This window comes from Aricia agestis, chromosome 7, assembly GCF_905147365.1.
Source record: "Aricia agestis chromosome 7, ilAriAges1.1, whole genome shotgun sequence".
NCBI classification, from domain to species: domain Eukaryota; kingdom Metazoa; phylum Arthropoda; class Insecta; order Lepidoptera; family Lycaenidae; genus Aricia; species Aricia agestis.
Genome location: NC_056412.1, coordinates 13239043 through 13261186, shown reverse-complemented (window position 1 = coordinate 13261186; position 22144 = coordinate 13239043). Strand labels below are relative to the sequence as shown.

The following is a 22144-nucleotide window of genomic DNA, read 5'->3' as shown; positions in this document are numbered from 1 at the left end:
AAAATTATGGACATTTTACTGAAATTATCACTATAAAAACATTTCTTTTTAATAACTTCATTAAATTTCAAATTCATTGGTATCGGTTGGTATGTGCACTAAGTTAGCTGTCGAGTCACCTGAGAACGGCAGAATTTTTAATTGCCAACGATTTCCCTCGACGATTAGAGCATTTCAGAGGCTTAATTGAATTTGATTTTATTATTACCTATTTAATATACGACTTTACTAAAAAATACAAAGCAATAATAGTACGAATTTAAGTCGTAACGCAAAAATAGTTTAGCCAGATTGTATTAAAATTATAGGTACACCTTTTTATACTTGGCAGCGTGCCCTCACATAATATAAAATACTAAAGAAATCGAAAGGAAGGAAAGCTAAAGTTGCAACCAGTTGGATAATGCGAAACAAATCATAGATTTGTTCCCCGTAAATTTTGAGTCGGGATCTCATATTATAGAATTTCAATTACTGGGGGTCACATCCTTAATGGTTTTTAGGGTTCCGTACTTGTATTTAAATCTATATTATATGACTTTTGTAATCCGTCTAATAATATTATTTAATTTAAGATGTTACATTGACTTATAAAAATAATAATTAATGCAGTTAGGCATGATCTTAATCGAAACACAACAATAAGTATACATCCAAAACAACAAAAGAACTTAAAACAACGTAGGAAATAAATGGCTACGATTTTTTGGGGCTCATATCAAACCTCTAAAATTGCAATTTAGTACGTGAGCAATAATACAGCTCAGTCGTTTTCGGCATCTCGTTCCACGCGAAAACTCTTTGAACAAACGTAATTATCCTTTCGTACAATACGAGTAAACACAAAACAAAACGACGAAATAAATATACGCAACGTCTCCCATCGATAGCATCGTTAAAATATTGTAACCTCAGTTCTAAGAATAAAAAATGTCTACGAATTTTATAATGCACTTATAATTTTTGTACAGCACTTCAGAGGGCGAGACGAAAGGAGCTATCTACTTGACGACGAGGAATGGGACATTTCCAATATCGCTGACGTCCTTCAAAACACACAACGCGCAAGCCTCTGCGAAAATTTTATCCGCCACGGCTAAGAATTCGTCGAGCGAGTGGAGCGAGGAATTCCTCAACTATTCCAACTACACCTACGACGATTACGACGAAGGAATTTCCAAATCCAGCCAGAAGAGGAGCATAAACGATGCAGTCTCCAAAAATATCACAATGGTCCTCGAGAATTTGCTGAAAAATTACGAGAACTCTCAGCTGCCGACTCATGGCAAAGGTGTAAATTTTTTATGTGCGCATTATTGAGTGTCTCTCGGGTGCTTATTAGAACTGAATTAATGTGATACCAAGAACTTCTCCACCATCCACTCCGACGCCATTTTGAATTTTATTTTTAGATGTCACGATTAGGTTAAAGGAATGTAATTAAAAGACAATTCGTAACTTACTATAACTACAACGGACAATGTCAGGCATAGATTTTTGGATTTATGTTATTAAAATGCGTCCTTTATAATATTTCGTAGATTTTAATATAATTTTATTTTTTAGGATACCCAACGGTTGTACAAACAAATATTTTAATCAGAAGTATGGGTCCAGTGTCTGAGTTGGATATGGTAAGTAATATGCTGTGCGAGCATTTAAAATGATTTTGTTTTCTTTTATTTTCGCTCACTCCATCCCTTTAACCTTACTTTAGCTTAAAATCTAAGTCATAGCCATTTTATTTAGATGTGGGAGAGCCATGCTTCGGCACGAATGGGCCGTCTCGACCGGAGAAATACCCCGTTCTCATAGAAAACCGGCGTGAAACAGCTCTTGCGCTGTGTATCGCCGCGTGAGTGAGTTTACCGAAGGCCCAGTCCCCTACCCTATTTCCTTCCCTACCCTCCCCTATTCCCTTCCCTTCCCATACCTACCCTCCCCTATTACCCTATTCCCTCTTAAAAGGCCGCAACGCACCTGCAGCTCTTCTGATGCTGAGAGTGTCCATAGGCGACGGAAGTTGCTTTCCATCAGGTGACTCGTTTGCCCACTTATTTCATAAAAAAAATATCCGCGTAATAAACGCAATTAGCTCCTAATATTCTATTTTTGAATTAGGTAGCGTTTTTTTTTAAGGACTACTCCATGGACTGTTACTTCAGGCAGTACTGGCGTGACACTCGTCTCTCTTTCCTCGGGCCAATCCGCTCTCTTTCCCTCTCTATCAAAATGCTGGAGAGGATCTGGAGACCAGACACGTACTTCTACAACGGCAAACACTCCTATGTCCATACCATAACGGTGCCCAATAAGTTGTTACGGATCAGCCAACACGGAGACATACTGTATTCTATGAGGTAAGTTTTTGAAGGATTTTTTATTAAAAAACTCACGGGTGTAGACTGCCATTTTTTTAATGATAACGTGGCAAATGAATATTGTACTTTAGTGATATTTAAAACGGATAGACACAATAATTTTCATCACCACTATGTTACAATCATACTTATTAACAATCTTCGGTTCCATGTTTAATTTGCTATATTTCCATAGCGATCACAACGAACAATCTTATAGCATTAATAAAAAAAGAATATGCTCTTATCACAATTTAATTTCAAAATCGATCAAAATTTAATAAATATGATCTTCACAAAATGCAAGCTCAGAAGTCATGTGCTAAGTGCATGTAACTGTAAGTTTATCTTTAAGTTTAACTTATCCCTACAGCTCCGTGAGTAACAGGCGAACTTTCTTATATGGAACTGATACTTATTTGGAACTGATACTTATATGGACATTTATTATTATGATTAAACTTCAATTTAATTAAGAGTAATATAAATAATAAAATAAGCAAGCAAAATTATTATCAATCTAACTATTGAGTAGTTTTACTACAATAATAATACTAATATTACGAAAAAATGTAGACTAGGCATATTTTATTAAAAAAATATAAAATAAACAACAGACTACAGACAGAACATTTTAAGGGCGCCTTTTTTTCAACAAAGAAACTTAAAAATTGTGAAAATTAATCGCCACGTCGCCGCTTGTGTTTTAATTGGGAGTAAAAACTCTCCCCTCTACACGATCCACTTCATTTATCACAAATAAGTACTTTCAGTATAATTAGAACAGCCTTGATATAAATCATGAACCGATTTTAATGAAAACGAATGGAAAATAAAATCTTGCATTAAATTACACTTTATACGTCTACATTTCAAAATTGATTTTTAATTTATTCGAGCTTTTGTCCGAGGCTTCGCTCGCATTAAGAAGTATTATTATATACAAACCTTTCATGAACCTTTGATAAATTTCAACCCTATTTTAACCCCTTGGGGTTGAAATTTATCAAAATCCTTTCTTAGCGGATGCCTTCGTCATAACATCTACCTGCATGCAAAATTTCAGCCCGATCCGTCCAGTGGTTTAGGCTGTCCGTTGATAGATCACCATGTCAGTCAGTCACCTTTGAGTTTTATATATTATATAATAATAATAATAGCTCCCACACCGGTTTCGGAGACGGTGGCCGATTTCATTGAAACCAGGCCAGCTACGCAGGAGTAATTTTATAGTGCCCAAGTGTGTGCGCAGCACACAAGAGCACTCTCTATTGCTTTACTCTCATAACCCAGTGGGACGGAAGACCGACACGACTGGCGAGAGATCAGGCGCAGGACCGACTTTTTACATGCCCATCCGACGCATGGATCATCTTACTTGTCAGACAATCAGGTGATCAGCCTGCATTGTCCTAACCAAACTTGGAAGTAACAAGTTTCCAACGTGGGAATCGAACCCACGACCTCCCAGTCAAGAGCCGCGCTCTATACCACTAGACCACGGAGGCGGATATATTAAATACTTAACAGATAGATATTATTATGCACCGATTCTATAAAGAGTATCAACATTTTTCATTTGTTTTATTATGAAACATAAACTAGATATTAATGCTGCGATAAAAGTATTTTATTGGAGTCCAAGATTTGATTAAAGCTTTGATCACACCGAGTCGAGGTATAGCTTTGAATTATAGAGTATAATATATTATTATTTGTAATAAAACTGTTTACTATCTTAAAAATCCACCCAAGTCTTATTGCATTTGAGTCTGTAGTTATTTTCAATAATGTTTCATACTACAACCTTTTTTACGTAAGGTTGCGTCGTAGCGACGTAATGCTACGTCATTAATACGTTATGCTACGATATTTCTACGAAATGTAACGCGATTTTATTATTATACATGCTAGCTGACTATCAATGTGTCACGGCCGGTATAAATGTGAGATATGAGAGACATTTAATAATTCGTTAACTTTAATTTAAGTACATAGTTTCACAGAAAACATAATGAGGTTATATCAAAATCTTCATTAAATTAAAGTTAAATAATAGTCAACCCCGTAGACAGTACGTAGCAACCCCGTAGCTAGTACGTAGCAACCCCGTAGCCAGTACGTAGCAACCCCGTAGCCAGTACGTAGCAACCCCGTAGCCAGTACGTAGCAACGCCGTAGACAGTACGTAGCAACCCCGTAGCCAATACGTAGCAACCCCGTAGCCAGTACGTAGCAACGTCGTAGCCAGTACGTAGCAACGCCGTAGACAGTACGTAGCAACGCCGTAGGCAGTACGTAGCAACCCCGTAGCCAGTACGTAGCAACCCCGTAGCCAGTACGTAGCAACCCCGTAGCCAGTACGTAGCAACCCCGTAGCCAGTACGTAGCAACCCCGTAGCCAGTACGTAGCAACCCCATAGCCAGTACGTAGCAACGCCGTAGCCAGCCGTACTGGCTACGCGGTTGCTACGTACTGGCTACGGGGTTGCTACGTATAGCTACGACCGTGCTACGAAATAATTTATGTTACATTGCTAACGATCGCACTCAGAAAGATTTGACTATTATTTAACTTTAATTTAATGAAGATTTTGATATAAACTCATTATGTTTTCTGTGAAACTATGTACTTAAATTAAAGTTCCTCTCTTAAGAGCAATAAAACCAGTATGTTAACTTTAAGGAAAGAATTAAAAAAATATTTTTTGAAAAGTAATACTTGCAGTTGATAAGGATGGTATAATGAATGATAATTTAAATATAATAATTAAACATATTATATAATAATATGTAATAAAATATTATATACCTACCTACAGGTATTGTAATAATAATATAATTTATTTTTATTTTAAATGGTTTAATAATGAGACTGTAAGACTTGTTATATTATTATTGTGAAAGAGTAATTTCAGTTTGTTAGAATATTATTGTTGTTGAAAATTATTTAGATGTTATTATGTTTGATGTTGGATTTATGTACAAGTTATATAAATTTAATAATTATGTAAAAATGTCATAAAGTTTTGAGATATGTTGTATCCGGTGAAACTGTTATGCAGTTTGACGATTTGTATTGTCTAAGAAAAAATGTAAATTTATTTTGGATAAATAAAAAAAAAGACATAATATTAGTTACATGTAAGAACTTACTCTACACTCAGAGTGGAATATTAATTTCTTAAATAAGCCTCATACATTATCTGTCAAACTCTTCATTAAAATTGAAGGTTAATCATAATTAAATATCTCTGAGTACGGCCATAAATTAAAGTAAATCTTGTAACCTATGCAAATCTGAGTGTGTAGTAGCCTTAATACTTACAGATTAAATACTAGGAATGTATTTATCTTGGCAGATTGACGATAAAAGCCAAATGCCCGATGGAGCTGCGCAATTTCCCGATGGATAGACAATCATGTCCCCTGATACTTGGCAGCTGTGAGTACATCTCATATTCGCAAATTAAACATCCCGAGGCATAAATTATATCCTTAATGCATGTACGTGCCGACTTTTACATGAAACTGTGATAATCTGTTGTCGTTGGTATATAAGGATGTTGTATTGCATGGAATACTCGCGCAAACTAATAACTTGTACTACGTCATTAAATCAACGTGTTTTTTTTTTTGTTAGTGAAAATTAAAATTGTTTATCTTGTTTGTATTGTTAAATAAATAAATAAGCTTAAAGGATTAGTCTAAAATTTCTAATCTAAAACAAGGGGAAGCTTAGGCCGGCCTTTAAAAAAAAATACAGTCCAGTGCTGCGCATTCTTTGGAGCTTGCGAGTCGCACGTAGTGTGCATTTATGTATATCTAAAACATGTGATAGAAGTAAAAATAAGAATAAGACAAGGCGAGGCCCAGATTGCACCATTAGAGTTATGGTTTTCGAGACTATGTATATGTATGTTTGGCACGCTCTGCAGCCTGAACAGCTTGATGGATTTTAGCTGAGATTGAGAGATGAGAGCTTAGCTACATTGTATCAAATTGTAGTCAGGTTTTTTAGTTTTTTAATTAACGTGTTAACATAGATTAGGTATTTCACTTCACAGAATAGATAGAGCTAGGCCACAACACTGCGTTGCGGCGTCGCATCGCAAAAATCTATGACGCCGCAGACCGCATCATGAAAATTTGAGGTTTAAGTTATTAGCGTCTTATCGTATAATGTCGTATCCGATGAAATTTTAGCGTTGCGACATCGATCCCATTTCTGTGCGATGTTGTTTTTGCGATACGATGTCGCAATGGTTGTGGCCTGGCCAATAGAAAAACTTACCATAAATCTATGCGGTATGCCATTTTTTTAGATGCGTACTCGAACCAGCAGCTTGTGTACCAGTGGCAGAATGCCGAGAGCGTGACGTTCGTGCCGGGCATGACGCTGTCGCAGTTCGACCTCATCAGCTTCCCCTACAGGAACTTCACCTTCACCAGGCGAGAAGGTCAGCCTATATATGTCGCAGCCAACTGGTTAAAACAGCTAGCCCTTTGACTGAACAACGCTATTCAATCACACGTCTAGCTTTTTAATTGAATATTTGAGTCGCTCGAAACGTTTAATAATACAGCTGATTCAAAAGCAGCCGTCTAATTGAATTAGTTCAACGCTCACCACTGCGGCGCTAGGTGCATTTTGTTTACAATATGGCTTCAACTGGCCGGTGTTTGTGGTTGTTTCAAGATATTTTTCGTAAAAAAAGTAGTATATTACGTTACAAGTGTTATTAAAGCGACAGAAATTATGGGTGCACATACGAGTATACGAGTGATTCAAAATTTTAACAAATATTTGAGGAGAAATTACGGGAGGTCATGATTAATAATGTGTTTTTCATTTTTACTTATGTCATCAAACTTTTTGTCATACCCTACTTAATCTAATAATAATCTGCCAAGAAATTACAAAAGTTTTCTTACATCATAATTTTTGACGATATTTGTACTACTGAAGATTCATAGGCAATATTATATTACCTACATATTACGTAATTTGGATTAAAGTCTCATCAAGTCAGTTGGTTATGATCTGTCGGATTAGTGCTTAACTTGACAAAATCATGTAGGTGCACCATCTGTCTGGTGCGCCATCTGTGTATCAATTTCTGTGATAGTGCATACAAAAGAATATATTGTGGGGACAGCTCCCGCTTCGCAGTCGCTTGGTCGCGTAGTTTTGAACAAAGCATTATCGTTAACCCAGCGGCAGATTAGACAAAATTCAGCTCCTGAGTAACGAAGCGAGGGTATAAAGTTTATCAAAACAGACGTAAATCTTCCCTATGTACTTTTTTAAAAACGTAAAAGAATAAGACGCAGAGCATTTATATTTAGCAAAATCACCTGACTGTGACTCTACAACACCTTTTCCTTTGTTGTCTTGTTGTTTCAAATCTCGCAATTAAATTTTCATCCACTCCTAAGCCTCAGATCGGCTCGAAAGCCTAACTAGAGCTATAGTGTTAGAACAATGGCCGTGAAGTGCTATTGTTAGCGGGTCTGTTTTGCCATTTTTAACTCTATAGTTTAGGTACATCTATATATAGATTCCTAAAATACACTGCTTAAGTACGAAACTTTAATGCAAAATTCTAATAATAGAAGCTGTATGAGCTATATATTGAGCTGTATGGTACATTCAAAAGTTATAACCCTTTTAAGTACGTACACAGTAAGTGAGTATTCTTTTAGAGATGAATTAAGAGAGTATAAGATATTATAAATTAATAATTTTCAATGTCTCATAAAACTGCCAAAATTTTCTACGAAATCTCAATAATAATATACTACTCATACTCGTAATAAATAATATCTAAGAAAATTTGGGAGGATTTTTTTTCCAATTGAGGGTAGATATAAAATACATTAATACGCTAAGTAAGGTAGGTACGGTATAAATCGTACCTCCACTAATCACGGCAGTCGCTTATCCCCTAACACGATTCCATACACTCGGCTAGATATGCAAAACTCACGGAAAATAAATCCTCAAACGTCGGAGATATACCGTGTAGATGTAGCTTAGGTACAAGCGAACCGAGATCTGACGAAGTATTTTATGGCCTGAAAAATGTATGGTATTCGTTAAACTAAGAGATTAATAAACTATAAGTACCTGGATGACCGAGCTTCGCTCGGTATATCAAACACTCATTGACTTCGTGTTACTTATAACGCCATCTGCTGGTCGTTAAAACAATTTGTTGCTCTCAAAATAGTATTATTATTCGCCAATAGATGTCAGGAAGAGTCATATTTTTCAGTTCCAATTATATATATATATATATATATATATATATATATATATATATATATATATATATATATATATATATATATATATATATATATAAACAAGAATTGCTCGTTTAAAGATATAAGATAACAGACGGATATTAAATATCAAATTAACAGCATTAGATTGCCGCAAACCGCGTAATGGCCATTAAATATTCTTCGTTCATAATTCCATAACAGTGAAACGAACTGGCAACGGCGATATGAAATTATGTCCCGACTCCCGACCCAGTAAAATGTCGGCCATTTTCTTATATTTAAACGATGGAAATAGCTTTTCCGCGTTACAAACAGCATTAGCAACCTTTCAGAGTTGAGAGTTGTAAATATGATTTAGTTTTTTTCGTATCCTGCGACAAATACGGCGAGTAACGAGCCGCAGGCGTATGGCGGCCTTCTTCTCCTTCACATTAATGCAGGCTTCAACGTGAAACTTCATTTTTAACCCCCGACAAACAAGAGGGGTGTTATAAGATTGACATCACATGACCTTCGAGCATTTAGATTTCAGCACTTACAATTCTAGGATTATTTGAAGCTGGTTTTATAAGATATCGTTGTACCTCTCCCAAAGACTCAACTTTAATAAAATTTCTAACGTAAATTATAAGAGACGTTATAATATTATGCTTCCATATATTTCTTCGATATTTTGGGGTTATTTATGTGTGTGACAAATAATAATATCATTAATCATTATCGTGTTATGTGTCATATTGTGTACAATATTATCACCACGTTTTCATCTGCCAGACATGTAATTCAGATCAAATAATTATCTTAGATACTAAGTTATCGGTACTGTTTCAAAAAACAAATAACAGGTTTTGAGCTACTACTTTTAACTTTTAAGTTACTTTTAAGCTCTTCTTTTCTCACTAGAAACTTTTGAAGACCTTGAAAGATTAAAATATGTTACCAGGGTAATTGCAGGATGATTATATATAATATCTTGCAACAGCAAGGCAACGTAACAGGTGAAAATTGGACCCATATCAGCCGCCTATCAATTTATATAAGTACAAACTTTTTGCGCAACATTATTGCGCAAGTCGCAATATCAAAGTGTTTTATTTGAAATTCGAAAACGCCTGTTGCATTATCGTTCTTACACTTGAACACCACGATGATTGACGAACTCATTCCAGGTGACTTCTCGGTGCTGCAGGTGTCGTTCAACCTGCAGCGCCACACCGGCTACTTCCTCATCCAGGTTTACGTGCCTTGCATTCTCATCGTCGTCCTGTCCTGGGTCTCCTTCTGGATACATCGAGAGGTATGATCAGAAGAAACATAGGAATACTATGATGAGTATCGGTTAGGAAAAAATTGAGTTTTCTCAGATACATTTATAGAAATTGATCAGAGAAAATCCAATCTTTTTCTATAACCCAATTTCAAAAAAACAATCCTCTTTTGTTGAATAAGCTTGAATCGATTGGAGTACGTGGTAAAGCCTTGAGCATTTTTCGACATTACCTTTCTGATCGCTCCCAGTGCGTAAAGATTGGAGAATTTATAAGTAATCCCACTCGGCTCTCTTATGGAGTGCCACAAGGAAGTGTCTTGGGTCCCACACTCTTTCTGTTATATTTGAACTCCTTATGCGAACTTAAGCTGAAAAATTGCAAAATTTTTGCCTATGCTGACGATACAGCTTTGATTGTGTACGGGGATAGTTGGAGTGAAACTAAGGTTCATGCAGAGCTGGCCTTTAGTGAAGTAATGAAGTGGCTAGACAATAAATTGTTGACCTTGAACTTAGACAAGACTAAATATTTACCGTTCTCTTTACTTTCTATTGCCCGGCTACTCCAGAATTTCAGCATAATAGCTCATTCCTGTGATAAGGACACCTGTAATTGTTTTCCTTTGGCGTCAGCAATCAGTATAAAGTACCTGGGTGTTATTTTAGACAACAGGCTCAGTTGGACTCTACACGTGCAAGCTCTTACTTCGCGTCTAAGAAAATTGATTCCTGTTTTTCGGAAGCTAAGGAGTTCTGCAGATCTCAACACATTGAGGTGTGTATACTTTGCCCTAGCACAGTCTCTTATTCAATACTGTATTGTTACATGGGGAGGGTGTGGGACCCGTATCCTGCTTCCACTGGAGCGTGCTCAGCGTGCTATCCTGAAGGTTATTTATGGACTTCCGCGCCGCTACAGCTCGTTTTCTTTATATCAAGAGTCCAAAATCTTAACGGTTAGGCAATTATACATCCTAAATTCGATTCTCCGGAAGCATAAAGAACTACCTTATGTAAAAATAAATTACCACGTAATCTCTTCACATCTTTATAATGTTGCCAATAAAAACAATATTTTATATCCCCTTAATCTCAGAAAATGTAAATTACATCTTATAAATTGGTTAACCTCCCTAGATTATAATAAAACTGAAAAAATTCTCCAAAACCCATACATATAAATAACACACCCCACACACACACAGACACACACACAGACACACACACACACACACACTCAATCAATTCTCATGAAAGTATGGCATGGTAGGTCTGGCTCTTTACATTGTTAAATAAATAAAAAAAATTGTTAAATTTCAATTTTAATAATAAATTCATTATTAGTATTAAGTAATATATTTTTTTAAATTGATCTATCTAATTTAATATTTAAACATTTATTAATAACATTAATCCTAATTTTAAGAAACTTTATAATTTTATCTTCGACTAAAATGAAATTGATTTTGAAATATTAAGTATAATGAATTTTATTTATATTTTCTTATTATTTTCATTCCAGTTTTACAAAGCTATACAACTTGATGTTATTTAGAATTTGATGGATTGTACAGAAACCTGAAACCCTTAAAATCTTATGGTCATATAATGGTATCAATATAATGAATGATAACAATTTTAATTGAATCATATTGTTTATAGTTTACTGCATGAAATATTTTACTACTGTCTTTACTTATTTTAATATTTATTTTGTTACTATTTGCAAGCGGATATACTGTACCTACTCTTTGTGTGGTTACTACAAACTGTTGTTACCTTGTGCTGTAAACAAAGGCAGCTGTGACACAGTTCATACTAGTACGGCTGCCAATGTTTTCCCTATCAGTATACTTTGCATAAATACATATTGTGTCCCTCTCATTGTGTCCCTCTCATGTTTAAAGATTCTACAAAATGTAGGGTAACTGACTACTACAACTAACTATATATTTGTAGTTGACAGAATAGGATAGAATATACTTTATTGCGTTCAAGATATTGTACAAGCATGATATACAATAATTTAAAAAAAAGACTATAAAAGCTCGAGTGACTACTACGGTAACTAATAAATTAGTATACATACTTATATGGAATACCATATAAACATTACACATATTGTATACAATTAACATTCCAGGCCACTTCAGATCGCGTAGGTCTCGGTATAACAACGGTGTTGACTCTGTCCACAATAAGCCTGGACTCTCGCACGGACCTGCCCAAAGTCCGCTACGCCACCGCCCTGGATTGGTTTCTTCTGATGAGTTTCTTCTACTGCATTGCTACGCTACTGGAATTCGCTGGAGTGCATTATTTTACTAAGGTATTGAAATTATTAAAATATGCTTTTTATAAAAAGCAGGGAAGACAGCAAACGTATAGCTTAAAGAATTAACGGAATATTTTTAGTCCAAAAATAGTAAAAGCTAATGCGCAAAATATTCGAAGAATTATTCCCTTTATTCTATTGGGCAATAACCGTTTTAAATCCGTTTTAACCGTTTAGGTTGGGTTACACCAACTAACTTTAACTATAACTGTAACTTTAACTATAACTTTAACTACAATGCAAAATGTCAAATCTTTGGTTAAAGTTAAAAATCGACGCCATCAAGACGCCATATTCAACCATAACCATAGAGCTCGACAAGGTTTTAAATGCACGTGGCGAAAAAAGGAACTAACGGTGTCATCATACAAGAACGCCATTTTTGACAGTTCTCCTTTAACAGCAGCGCCTTATATTCTCTTTGGCAGCGCCCCCACCCACGTTCATTTATAACCTTGTTGGACCAGCTTTCGTCTGTCAATTTTACCGGTTAAAGTTAAGGTTAAAGTTAAATTTACCCTTTACTATAACCATAACCATAACTTTAACCACGCCTCTGGTGCAACCCAACCTTAGAGTTTAGACAAAACAAGATTCTGGATATATTTACATTGACACAGTGCTGATGTAATGCCGCAATCTATACGATACCATCTTTTTTCTTCAGGTGGGTTCCGGCGAGATCGCGATAGACGACTCGGAGTGGGAGGAGTTGATAGAGGAAGTAGGAGGTGACGCATTCGCAGCGCGCCAGCTCGCCGTGCGCCGGCGCAGCTCGATACGATCAACGGATAACTGCAGCGTTAGTATAACCGTTTAGTTACTATACGTCTAGCAGAATCTGATGGCAAAAAGTAAGAAAATAAATTGACTCTAGCACTACCGGGGTAATTGGAATAAAACATTTTGATCCTTTTTCTTATAGCGGCTGATTCTGTATTAAAAATGCAAATATAAAAATTTATCCAACGATCAAGGATATTTTTTGAAAATCTGCTGTCAAAAATTGCCATTAGATTCTGGTAGACCTATAATACAAAGGACTTGAATATTAGGCTCTCCCGATCTAAGGAGGGGTCCTTCCCGTTTCATACCACTTATTTTTCATACCGCGGTATGAAACAGCGAGGTACTGTTTTTGAATTGCCTGTTTCGTACCGCGGTGCTTGGAGTGGTATGAAACGACGAAATTTTTTTTGGTATGGGTGGATTCGTACCATGAAATTTATTAAATATTTTTAGTCTAATCATTTATTTATACTGGCGTATAGAAAAGTGGTAACAATAAGAAATAAAAAATATTTTGTATAAAGAAATGTCATTTCTTTCAAAATCAAAAAATATATTATACGAGCTTTTGCCCGCGGCTTCGCTCGCATTAAGAAGTATTATTATATACAAACTTTCATCCCCTATTTGAACCCCTTGGGGTTGGAATTTATCAAAATCCTTTCTTAGCGGATGCCTACGTCATAACATCTACGTGCATGCCAAATTTCAGCCCGATCCGTCCAGTGGTTTGGGCTGTGCGTTGATAGATCACTATGTCAATCAGTCAGTCACCTTTGAGATTTATATATATAGAAGATAGAAGATACTATCAGACTTCTAACAATAGAATCACAGCTTGATTACACATAGAACTTTAAAATTAACCTAACACTATATAATTAATTTTAAATTATCAAAAAGAATATGTACTTATGGTCTGGGAGCTGTCAATCTCAAAAGTGCCCTCATAGTGTGCATTGATTTTTTTGATGAAAATAGATAGTTTAGAAAATACAAATAAAAAAACCGGCCAAGTGCGTGTCGGGCCACGCGCAATATAGGTAGGGTTCCGTAGTACCGCTAGCTTTTTTTTTATTTTTGTATGGTTGTGACGTGGGAGAGCCATGCTTCGGCACGAATGGGCGGGCTCGATCGGAGAAATACCACGGGCTCACAGAAAACCGGCGTGAAACAGCGCTTGTATTGTGTTTCGCCGAGTGAGTGAGTTTACCGGAGCCCCACCGCCCAATCCCCTACCCTATTCTCTTCCCTACTCTCCCCTGCCCTATTACCCTATTCCCTCTTAAAAGGATGGCAACGCAACTGCAGCTCTTCTGATGTTGCGAGTGTCCATGGGCGACGGAAGTTGCTTTCCATCTGGTGACCCGTTTGCTCGTTTCATATTCTTTGATTTATTTCAATTGAATGTGTTGATCTTTTTGAATTTTTTACATCATCAGGTTTTTTTAATAAAGCACAATAATACTTAGAGTCTTTTCGTATACCATCAATAAATTGCCCAATATGTATTTGGTTTCTCTGAGATGAATTTATTTAATTTAAATAATCAAATAAAATAATAATATGTAATAAATAATAATAATAAATAAGAAAATTAAATTAAATAATTTATTATTTTATAATTTATATAATACGTATAGATTTTTTGAGCTTGACTGTACTAAAATCTGCCTTGCGGTACGAATTCAAAAACAGTACTTCGCTGTTTCATACCGCGGTATGAAAAATTTGTGGTATGAAACGGGAAGGACCCGGAGGAACGAGCCGGGCCTGCCCAGCCATCCCATCCACCACCCAAGTCCGAGAATTTTACTTTCCAACCTACTTCAGGTTGTATAAGTGAAATATTTAAGTATTTTATCTTTAAATATTACTCCCCCATTCCCAACAAAACTAGTTTGTGACTCAGGTAGATAAGTATATAATTATTACTTAGGTTTTCTGTATGTAATGGGAGCGAAAGTTGTATTTGCCCGAAGCGGCTAGATAGCTAGATCGAGCCCTGGCACTATCATGTCATGAGAATTTTAAGCACGGTATAAGTATTTGTACTGTGCTACAAATTTTTAACCACGGTGCAAGCTGCTTGCATGATTTCTGGCTACGGTCCGTAAGAATTGCCCGTTGCGTCAATATTGGATCGTTTACAAGTTACATTGCGAAATATAGTAAGTACCTAACTACATTATACATACTAAATTTCTATGACACAAACTTTTATTGCAACACGTTTTCTGCTGCTAGTAGTTAGCTATATATAGATTTTGATAGTTAAAACACTATCTACAAAGCTTAAACAAATCAAAAGCCACTTGCCAAATTTCCATTTTGAGCCGTCGATTAAGTAGCCACTTCAAAGGCTACATTTTAGCCACAGGATTATTTAAATATGTACGGAATCCATAAATCAAACGATGTCACACTCCTTTCAATCCTAAGTTATTTACACGAAATCGTGCAATTTGAATAAAAAAGATGGAAGGAACAATTTATGTAAATATTTTCAATCAAGGCGGCCCGGCAAATTGACTATGTCGAAACATCTGTGGCCTCTGTATGAAAAATATTTATAAGGTGAATATTACGCAATATGTTTTATTTACAAAAAAATGACAAAAATTAAAATAATAAACAATTAACAGGAAAGTTATTTAATGTCGTCATTAAATAACTAAAGTGAGCAAAACGAATGGAATTTTGATAAATTGCAATTTATGTATCATAAAATATCTAATCCAAACTTGGTCTTGAGTCTAGAACTCTAGACCTTACTTTCTCTTATTTTATGCCCTGTTAAAAAACATGTAAGATCCCATTACCTTGGACCAAACTGTGAAATGTGATGAAATAACTTGGTTTGATTGCTCTTCTCAGTAATATTAATTCTCACGCGCAGAATGTAATTTTAGTTACCTACTTTCAAATTTTAAGATTCTATGTACCATCGAGAAAATTGATTTATAGGCATGTGGTGGACCTGTACGTTATTTGGTCGTACGTATAGTACCGTACGTCAAGTACGTCAAGTAGTCAAGCTCAGCTGGCAGGTACAGACTAACATTGGTTTGACATAACCCGACCAAATAATGAAAAAATTATATATATGGTATGTTCTGGAAATTACATTCATATAATTTCCAGAACATACCAACGAGCAAGGACGGCGACAGCTCTGACCAGACGGACGAGAACACCGTCCGGCTGACCGTGGAGCGGACCACGCAGACCGAGACCCGGGTCCCGCGCTGGAGGCAGGTCATGTACTGTCTGGCCGGCGACGAGCAGTACCGGCGACAGCGGCAAAGAGAAGCTGGTAAGACACCCTTTTTTGTTTTTTTAACATGGGGAAATGCTTTACGCATCCCCGGCAAATTGGGGATATCGGCCGGGTTATGTGGGACTCCTGTCTACCCACTAAAACCCCATGGTGCTCCACTCATCGCTTAAGGCAGAATTGCGGGTACGATAGATCCTACCGCAACTCTACCAGTGGTAAGACACCCTAGGATAGGTTACACAGTGTGAGCAGCTGACGTGATTTCAAATACTTTTACTTACTCCTATTTTCTTCTGATTATTTTTTTTTTTAGGGTTCCAAGACAGCTTTAGCGTGTCCCTTGGACTTCCGATCATTAAAGGCGTTTCGTGGGAGGATACCATTGTCGATCGTGCCGACACAAAATATATCTACAGTTATGTATTACGGCCAATTGCCTATAAAATAACATGGAGACGAAAATGATATACTATGGTGTTGATATTGTAGTCTTCTTTTGGCACTCAAGCTAAGCTTTACGGTCCGAACCTTAGTTCCCGCATCTTTCCCCATCATCGTCCATTACCTATCCAACTTTTGAAACAGGTTTCTCCCACAGGAACAGGCTAATGTACTATCGAGGAAGTTGATTCCTAGGCAGATGAAAGACCTACGTAATATTTTGGTCGCGTTAAGTCAAACTCTTCGAACCGATCGCAGCTAACATTGAATTGACATAAGCCGACCAAAGTAGATCCTTCATCTACCTAGGAATCAACTTCTCTGATCTTATCTTTATAGTTTTAGCTGCAATTAAACGTTTATTCTATTCTATTAATTCCAGGCGGTAACCGCGGTCACATCAATAGCGTGTCGCACATCGACCGCGCCGCGCGCGTGCTGTTCCCCGCCTCCTTCGCGCTGCTCAACCTTTTCTACTGGCTGGTGTACGCCTTCGCCAACGACGACTTCGACTGGAGCAACAACCCTATTAACACCTTGTCACACTGAACTCGATATGCGAGCTGATTCACGATTTCCGTTCGACTCGGTAGGCCTACTACGAAACGGTTTTGTCAAACAATCGGACCAGAATGCCGCGTCCTGCTCTAACAACGTGGTACAATTTCGTGGTACAAGCCCGGATTCGGTCCAAACTTTACGTGCGATCAATGGTAAATGATCAGTGCGGCGAGCATTTATTGGGTGTCGAGTCGAGTTGCGCGTCGGGAATCCGCATGAAGCTCCGAGGAAAGATATGAGAAGGGTGATAGTTTGGCCTGCCCTACCCCCGTAACATTCCTTACAGTTCCTTAGAGCTTGTACGCTGTTTAAGATGTAGCAGTGTTTACCTACTCCTGTATCAGATATTGGTGTCAGTGTATTAGATATTAGTCAAGTAAAATGTTTAGGCAGCTTGCATTACCCGGTCCAATATCGATATAGTTTGGTAACTGCGGCCACGCTCCATGACAAGTACTAAAGTTTAAACCTATACGCAATTTAATGTCATTTGATCAATTATACGTAACTATAAAAGGCAGTATTACTCAATACGAATAAGAGTCCACAAATTACGTGAGGCATTTTGTGAGATAGGTCAAAAAATTATTATCATACTAGCTGTTGCCCGCGACTTCGTCCGCGTAGACTTTAGTTTATAGTTGTTCCCGTACCGATGTACGGGAACAACTATAATATTGAGTCGTTTACGCGCAAATCACAAAGTATATTGTGTGAGAACCGCATATTTTTCCGGGACAAAAAACATTCCTTGTCCCAGATTCAAATTAGTATCTCCATGACAAATTTCATCAAAATAGATTAAATAGTTTAGACGAGAATCATAAAAGTTTATTGTGCGGGAACCCTATATATTTTCTGGGATAAAAAGTATCCCTTGTCTTTTCCCGAAACGGAAAGTATTGCTATACCAAATTTCATCAAAATAGATTGAATAGTTTAGGCAATATTCATAAAAGTTTATTGTGCGGGAACCGTACATTATCCGGGACAAAATTCCTTGTCCTTTCCCGAGACTCAAAGTATCTCCATACCAAATTCCATCAAATTAATAGATTGAATAGTTTACGCGCACATCATAAAAGTATATTGTGCAACAACCGTACATTTTTCTGGGACAAAATGTATCCTATGTTCGTTTTCGGGACTTAAAGTATCTTTATTCTAAATTTCAGCAAAATGATCCAGCCGTTTTGCACATGATGTCATGACCACGCGAAATATAACGTACCGCGCAGCATCGCCCGCGTAAATTTGTTATTTCACAGACAAATTAGTCCACAAAAAAGTAGCATATGATCCTTCACGTGGTCTACTTCTTATGTGTGTCTTCATTTTCCTCTATTTCTTCGCTCCTATTATACTTAGCGTGATAAAATATAGCCTATAGCCTTCCTCGATAAATGGGCTATCCAACAGTAAAAGAATTTTTCAAATCGGACCAGTAGTTCCTGAGATTAGCGCGTTCAAACAAACAAACAAACTCTTCCCAAATATAAAATTAGTATAGATTATATCAATCATAAATCAAAACATCTCTAGCAATTTATGAATGGTTAATGGAATCAGGCTCTAATTGTTCCAACACGCTCAGCCGAAAGCCTTTATCGCATTTATGTAAAACTTTATAGGAATGGCCATCGGCCACAGTATGATTACTATCTAAAAGATGTTTAGCAATATGTGACTTATCAGGATGACCATTTCTATAAGCCGCGATATGTTCTTTACACTCACTCATTTACTTAAAGGTGGAAGTTGTTTTCGCGGAATATTGCTAAAAATAATAACAAACTAAATTTAATTTATGAATGGTGTACTTTAGCGGAGCGGAGGTTTAATAAATATAAAAACAATTCACACTTAATACATACATTTTAATGTTTGAAAAAATATAAAGTAGGTATAATAAGAAACAATATTTATATCAAGTCGCAAGGAGCTAGTGTAAATAATAAATAATAATCAAGAATTACATTTCATTGAATCTCCTAACAATATATAAATAGATGTAAAGAGTTAGGATAAATTATTTAGTATTGGTCCAATATTCTGTAAACTACGGACACAAGAAATTCGGCTTATTCATATTTCATATTTAGCATTTCCATAAAAATAGACGTTTTCCAAGGCAATATATAAATACAATTGGAATGTATAGTAAGGCTCTCGTCATAAGTTACATGAATTCGTTTCATTTTATTGTATAGTTACATACAATTATTATATTGTAATCATATTATTTTATTATTAAATGCCGATTACATATTGTGTAAATATATTTTCCGTGTCATAGTTGTAACACACACATTATAAGACCAAGGTACCATCACATTCGTGAGAAAACAGTTTTATGCATGTTGCAGAAAAAAGTCAGTACCTACTTTTTTCCTTCCTACAGTCTAGACTCTAGACTCTAGATCAGCCATTCTCAAACTGTGCTCGATGGAGGCCTGGGGCTCCTCGGGCGATAAATAAATTGTTTTTAGGAATGAATTGTTTTTAGGAATGTCATCAGACAACAGGATGGAGCCAATTAATTTAAAGACAAATCATTATTTTCTTGGAAGCCCATCAAAAATGTCATTTCTTAAAAGGGTTCCGCCATCAAAAAAATATTGAGAACCGCTGCTCTAGATTTTCTTGTACAAAGTACAGAGTTTTTAAATTTCATATAAGTAAGTAATTTAGAAGCCTTATTTTTGTCAATTTTAACTACATTTTATACTTTCTAAGCATTTCCTGCGGTCACTCAAGCATAGTTACTTACTGATTAGAAGCAGTTATATTGACTGAAAAATTGCCATAAACAATTTTTTGTTTTTCATAATGGCAATTTTAAATAAAAATTCTGTTTTTTTCTTCTTAATGAATTCAACAATTCAATTTTCAGATACCTACGGAGAGTATCTTGAACTTCTACTGACTGAAAGTGTCATCGTCATTTACATATCTTATGAGATATTATATAAATATTATTATATTGTAAGCATAAAGTTAATATACCTAGCGGAATAGAGAAACAAAGGCCTGAGTGTAAAAAGAGACGTGTGATACATGACGGTAGCACTCTTTTTTTGACATCCAGTCGGCACGTGCCGCACGTTGACAATTTAATCTCATAGAATTCATGTTCAGATTATGCTTGTGTAAATGTATACGTACGCATTATTTTTCACACAGATGAAAACCAATTTCGGTTTCGTTTGACAGCTCGAGATTGTCTATTCCGCTAGGTATATTAACTTTATGATTGTAAGCAAGAGCACCTACAAATCTTAATACATTATAACTGTGCCATATAAAACTATTCCTGCCAATGGCATGTCAGAAACAAAATGCGTATTTTGTGTATGACCAGGTCAAAATATCTGTAACCTCGGCTGGTACGAGATAAAACATCACGAGAGGCGGGTCCACACCAAGCGAGCCGCCTCGGCCGCGGCCCGCCTCGCGCGGCATGCGCCGTACGCTCGCTTGGTGTGGACGTTGTTCGCCCAAGGCGGGCGCATGCTCGCGCTCGGGCGAGCACGCGCGCGTCCGAACCGAGCGGTGTCGGTTTTTTGAAATGCTCAAAGGCGCCTCAGTCGTTTGCCGCGCGCAGTGTGGACGTCACCTGTTTTGGTACCATCGTGTCTTTGTGCTCAACTGAGCGGCTCGGGCTGTTCGAGCGAGGCAACCTTGCTGTGTACGTCCGTCCGCCTCGCCCTCGGCGAGCAAGCCGCGGCCGCGGCTGCTCGCTTGCCGCGCGCGGCGGGCCTCGGCCGCGGCGGCTCGCTTGGTGTGGACCCGCCTAATGACGTCATCTCATCATGGTGTTTTAATTTTGTAGCATCATAATAATCTAATGACAGCGATGTTAGAATTAAAAGCAGTCGCACATTTGCCAGCACCGTACGTGCCGTACGCGTCGAACGCGCTGTAATACGCGCGTACGATGCGGACGTAAGTGCGAGGCTTCACATCATTTCATACAACTAATTCTAAAATGCGGCGCGTTCGGCGTGTGCATGCTGATAAATGTGCGATTACCTTAAACAAACCTTGACACAATATTGCATCGCAAGCGCCACGAGTCACAACATTTAGCGATGCGATAATATATTAATTCTCATACATTTTTGACTTGGGGAAATAATCGAATTTAACATGGATCGTTCTGGTCTACAGATGTTTCGACCGGGTTGTATTCACTATTTACATTGTTAAATTTAGTAGCTACCGTTCATTACATTGCCCACGTCATAACAGTTGTTACTATAAAAAGTATATTAGGTACTTATAAGCTATTGAGTTATTGCATTCAATTTAACAGGACCGTCTTATGTAAGAACACCCGATGTATATAGGAATATATAAGCTCTGTAGATTCTTAACAGTAATGTAGGCATTAGGGGTCTATACAAATTGAAGTTTATTTCGTAGAGACAATAGATAAGTCTTAAATTGAAAATATCCTTTATGGCCGATTTTAAAGCTATTCGTTTTAAATTCTAGAGCAATAAGTGTAAAAGTGGAAATATAATCAAATAAATAAAAATAACAGTAGTAACATAAATATTATGATTGCGGCAATCATTCTTCAAAACTGTAGCTTTTGCATCTGGGTACATAATATAATAGATATAATATATCAATAGGTACATACTCATAATAACTGTGTTACCTGACCAGAAATATTGTAAGGTAACTCTTCACATAGTGACATATTCAAGAAGCCAAAATATTTGTATGCTACATACTACCTAACCAACTTTTTAGTGTTGCTGCAACAAAAAGGTAGCCCATTTATAGGTTTTCCATATTTCTGGTCAGTC

General features: G+C 36.7%; 1 protein-coding gene across 1 annotated transcript in view; it reads left to right on the top strand.

Moving 5' to 3' along the window:
* LOC121729084 (gamma-aminobutyric acid receptor subunit alpha-2) overlaps positions 1-17381 on the top strand; it is a 28190-nt gene extending 10809 nt beyond the window's left edge. Inside the window, exons 2-11 of the mRNA XM_042117471.1 lie at positions 972-1291; positions 1567-1634; positions 2140-2360; positions 5723-5805; positions 6686-6820; positions 9821-9948; positions 12065-12250; positions 12924-13058; positions 16190-16361; positions 17149-17381. Of these exons, the coding sequence (XP_041973405.1) occupies positions 972-1291; positions 1567-1634; positions 2140-2360; positions 5723-5805; positions 6686-6820; positions 9821-9948; positions 12065-12250; positions 12924-13058; positions 16190-16361; positions 17149-17315 (1615 nt within the window). The 3' untranslated portion in view covers positions 17316-17381. The remainder of the gene's footprint in view (positions 1-971; positions 1292-1566; positions 1635-2139; positions 2361-5722; positions 5806-6685; positions 6821-9820; positions 9949-12064; positions 12251-12923; positions 13059-16189; positions 16362-17148) is intronic.
* Positions 17382-22144: the final 4763 nt, after the last annotated feature.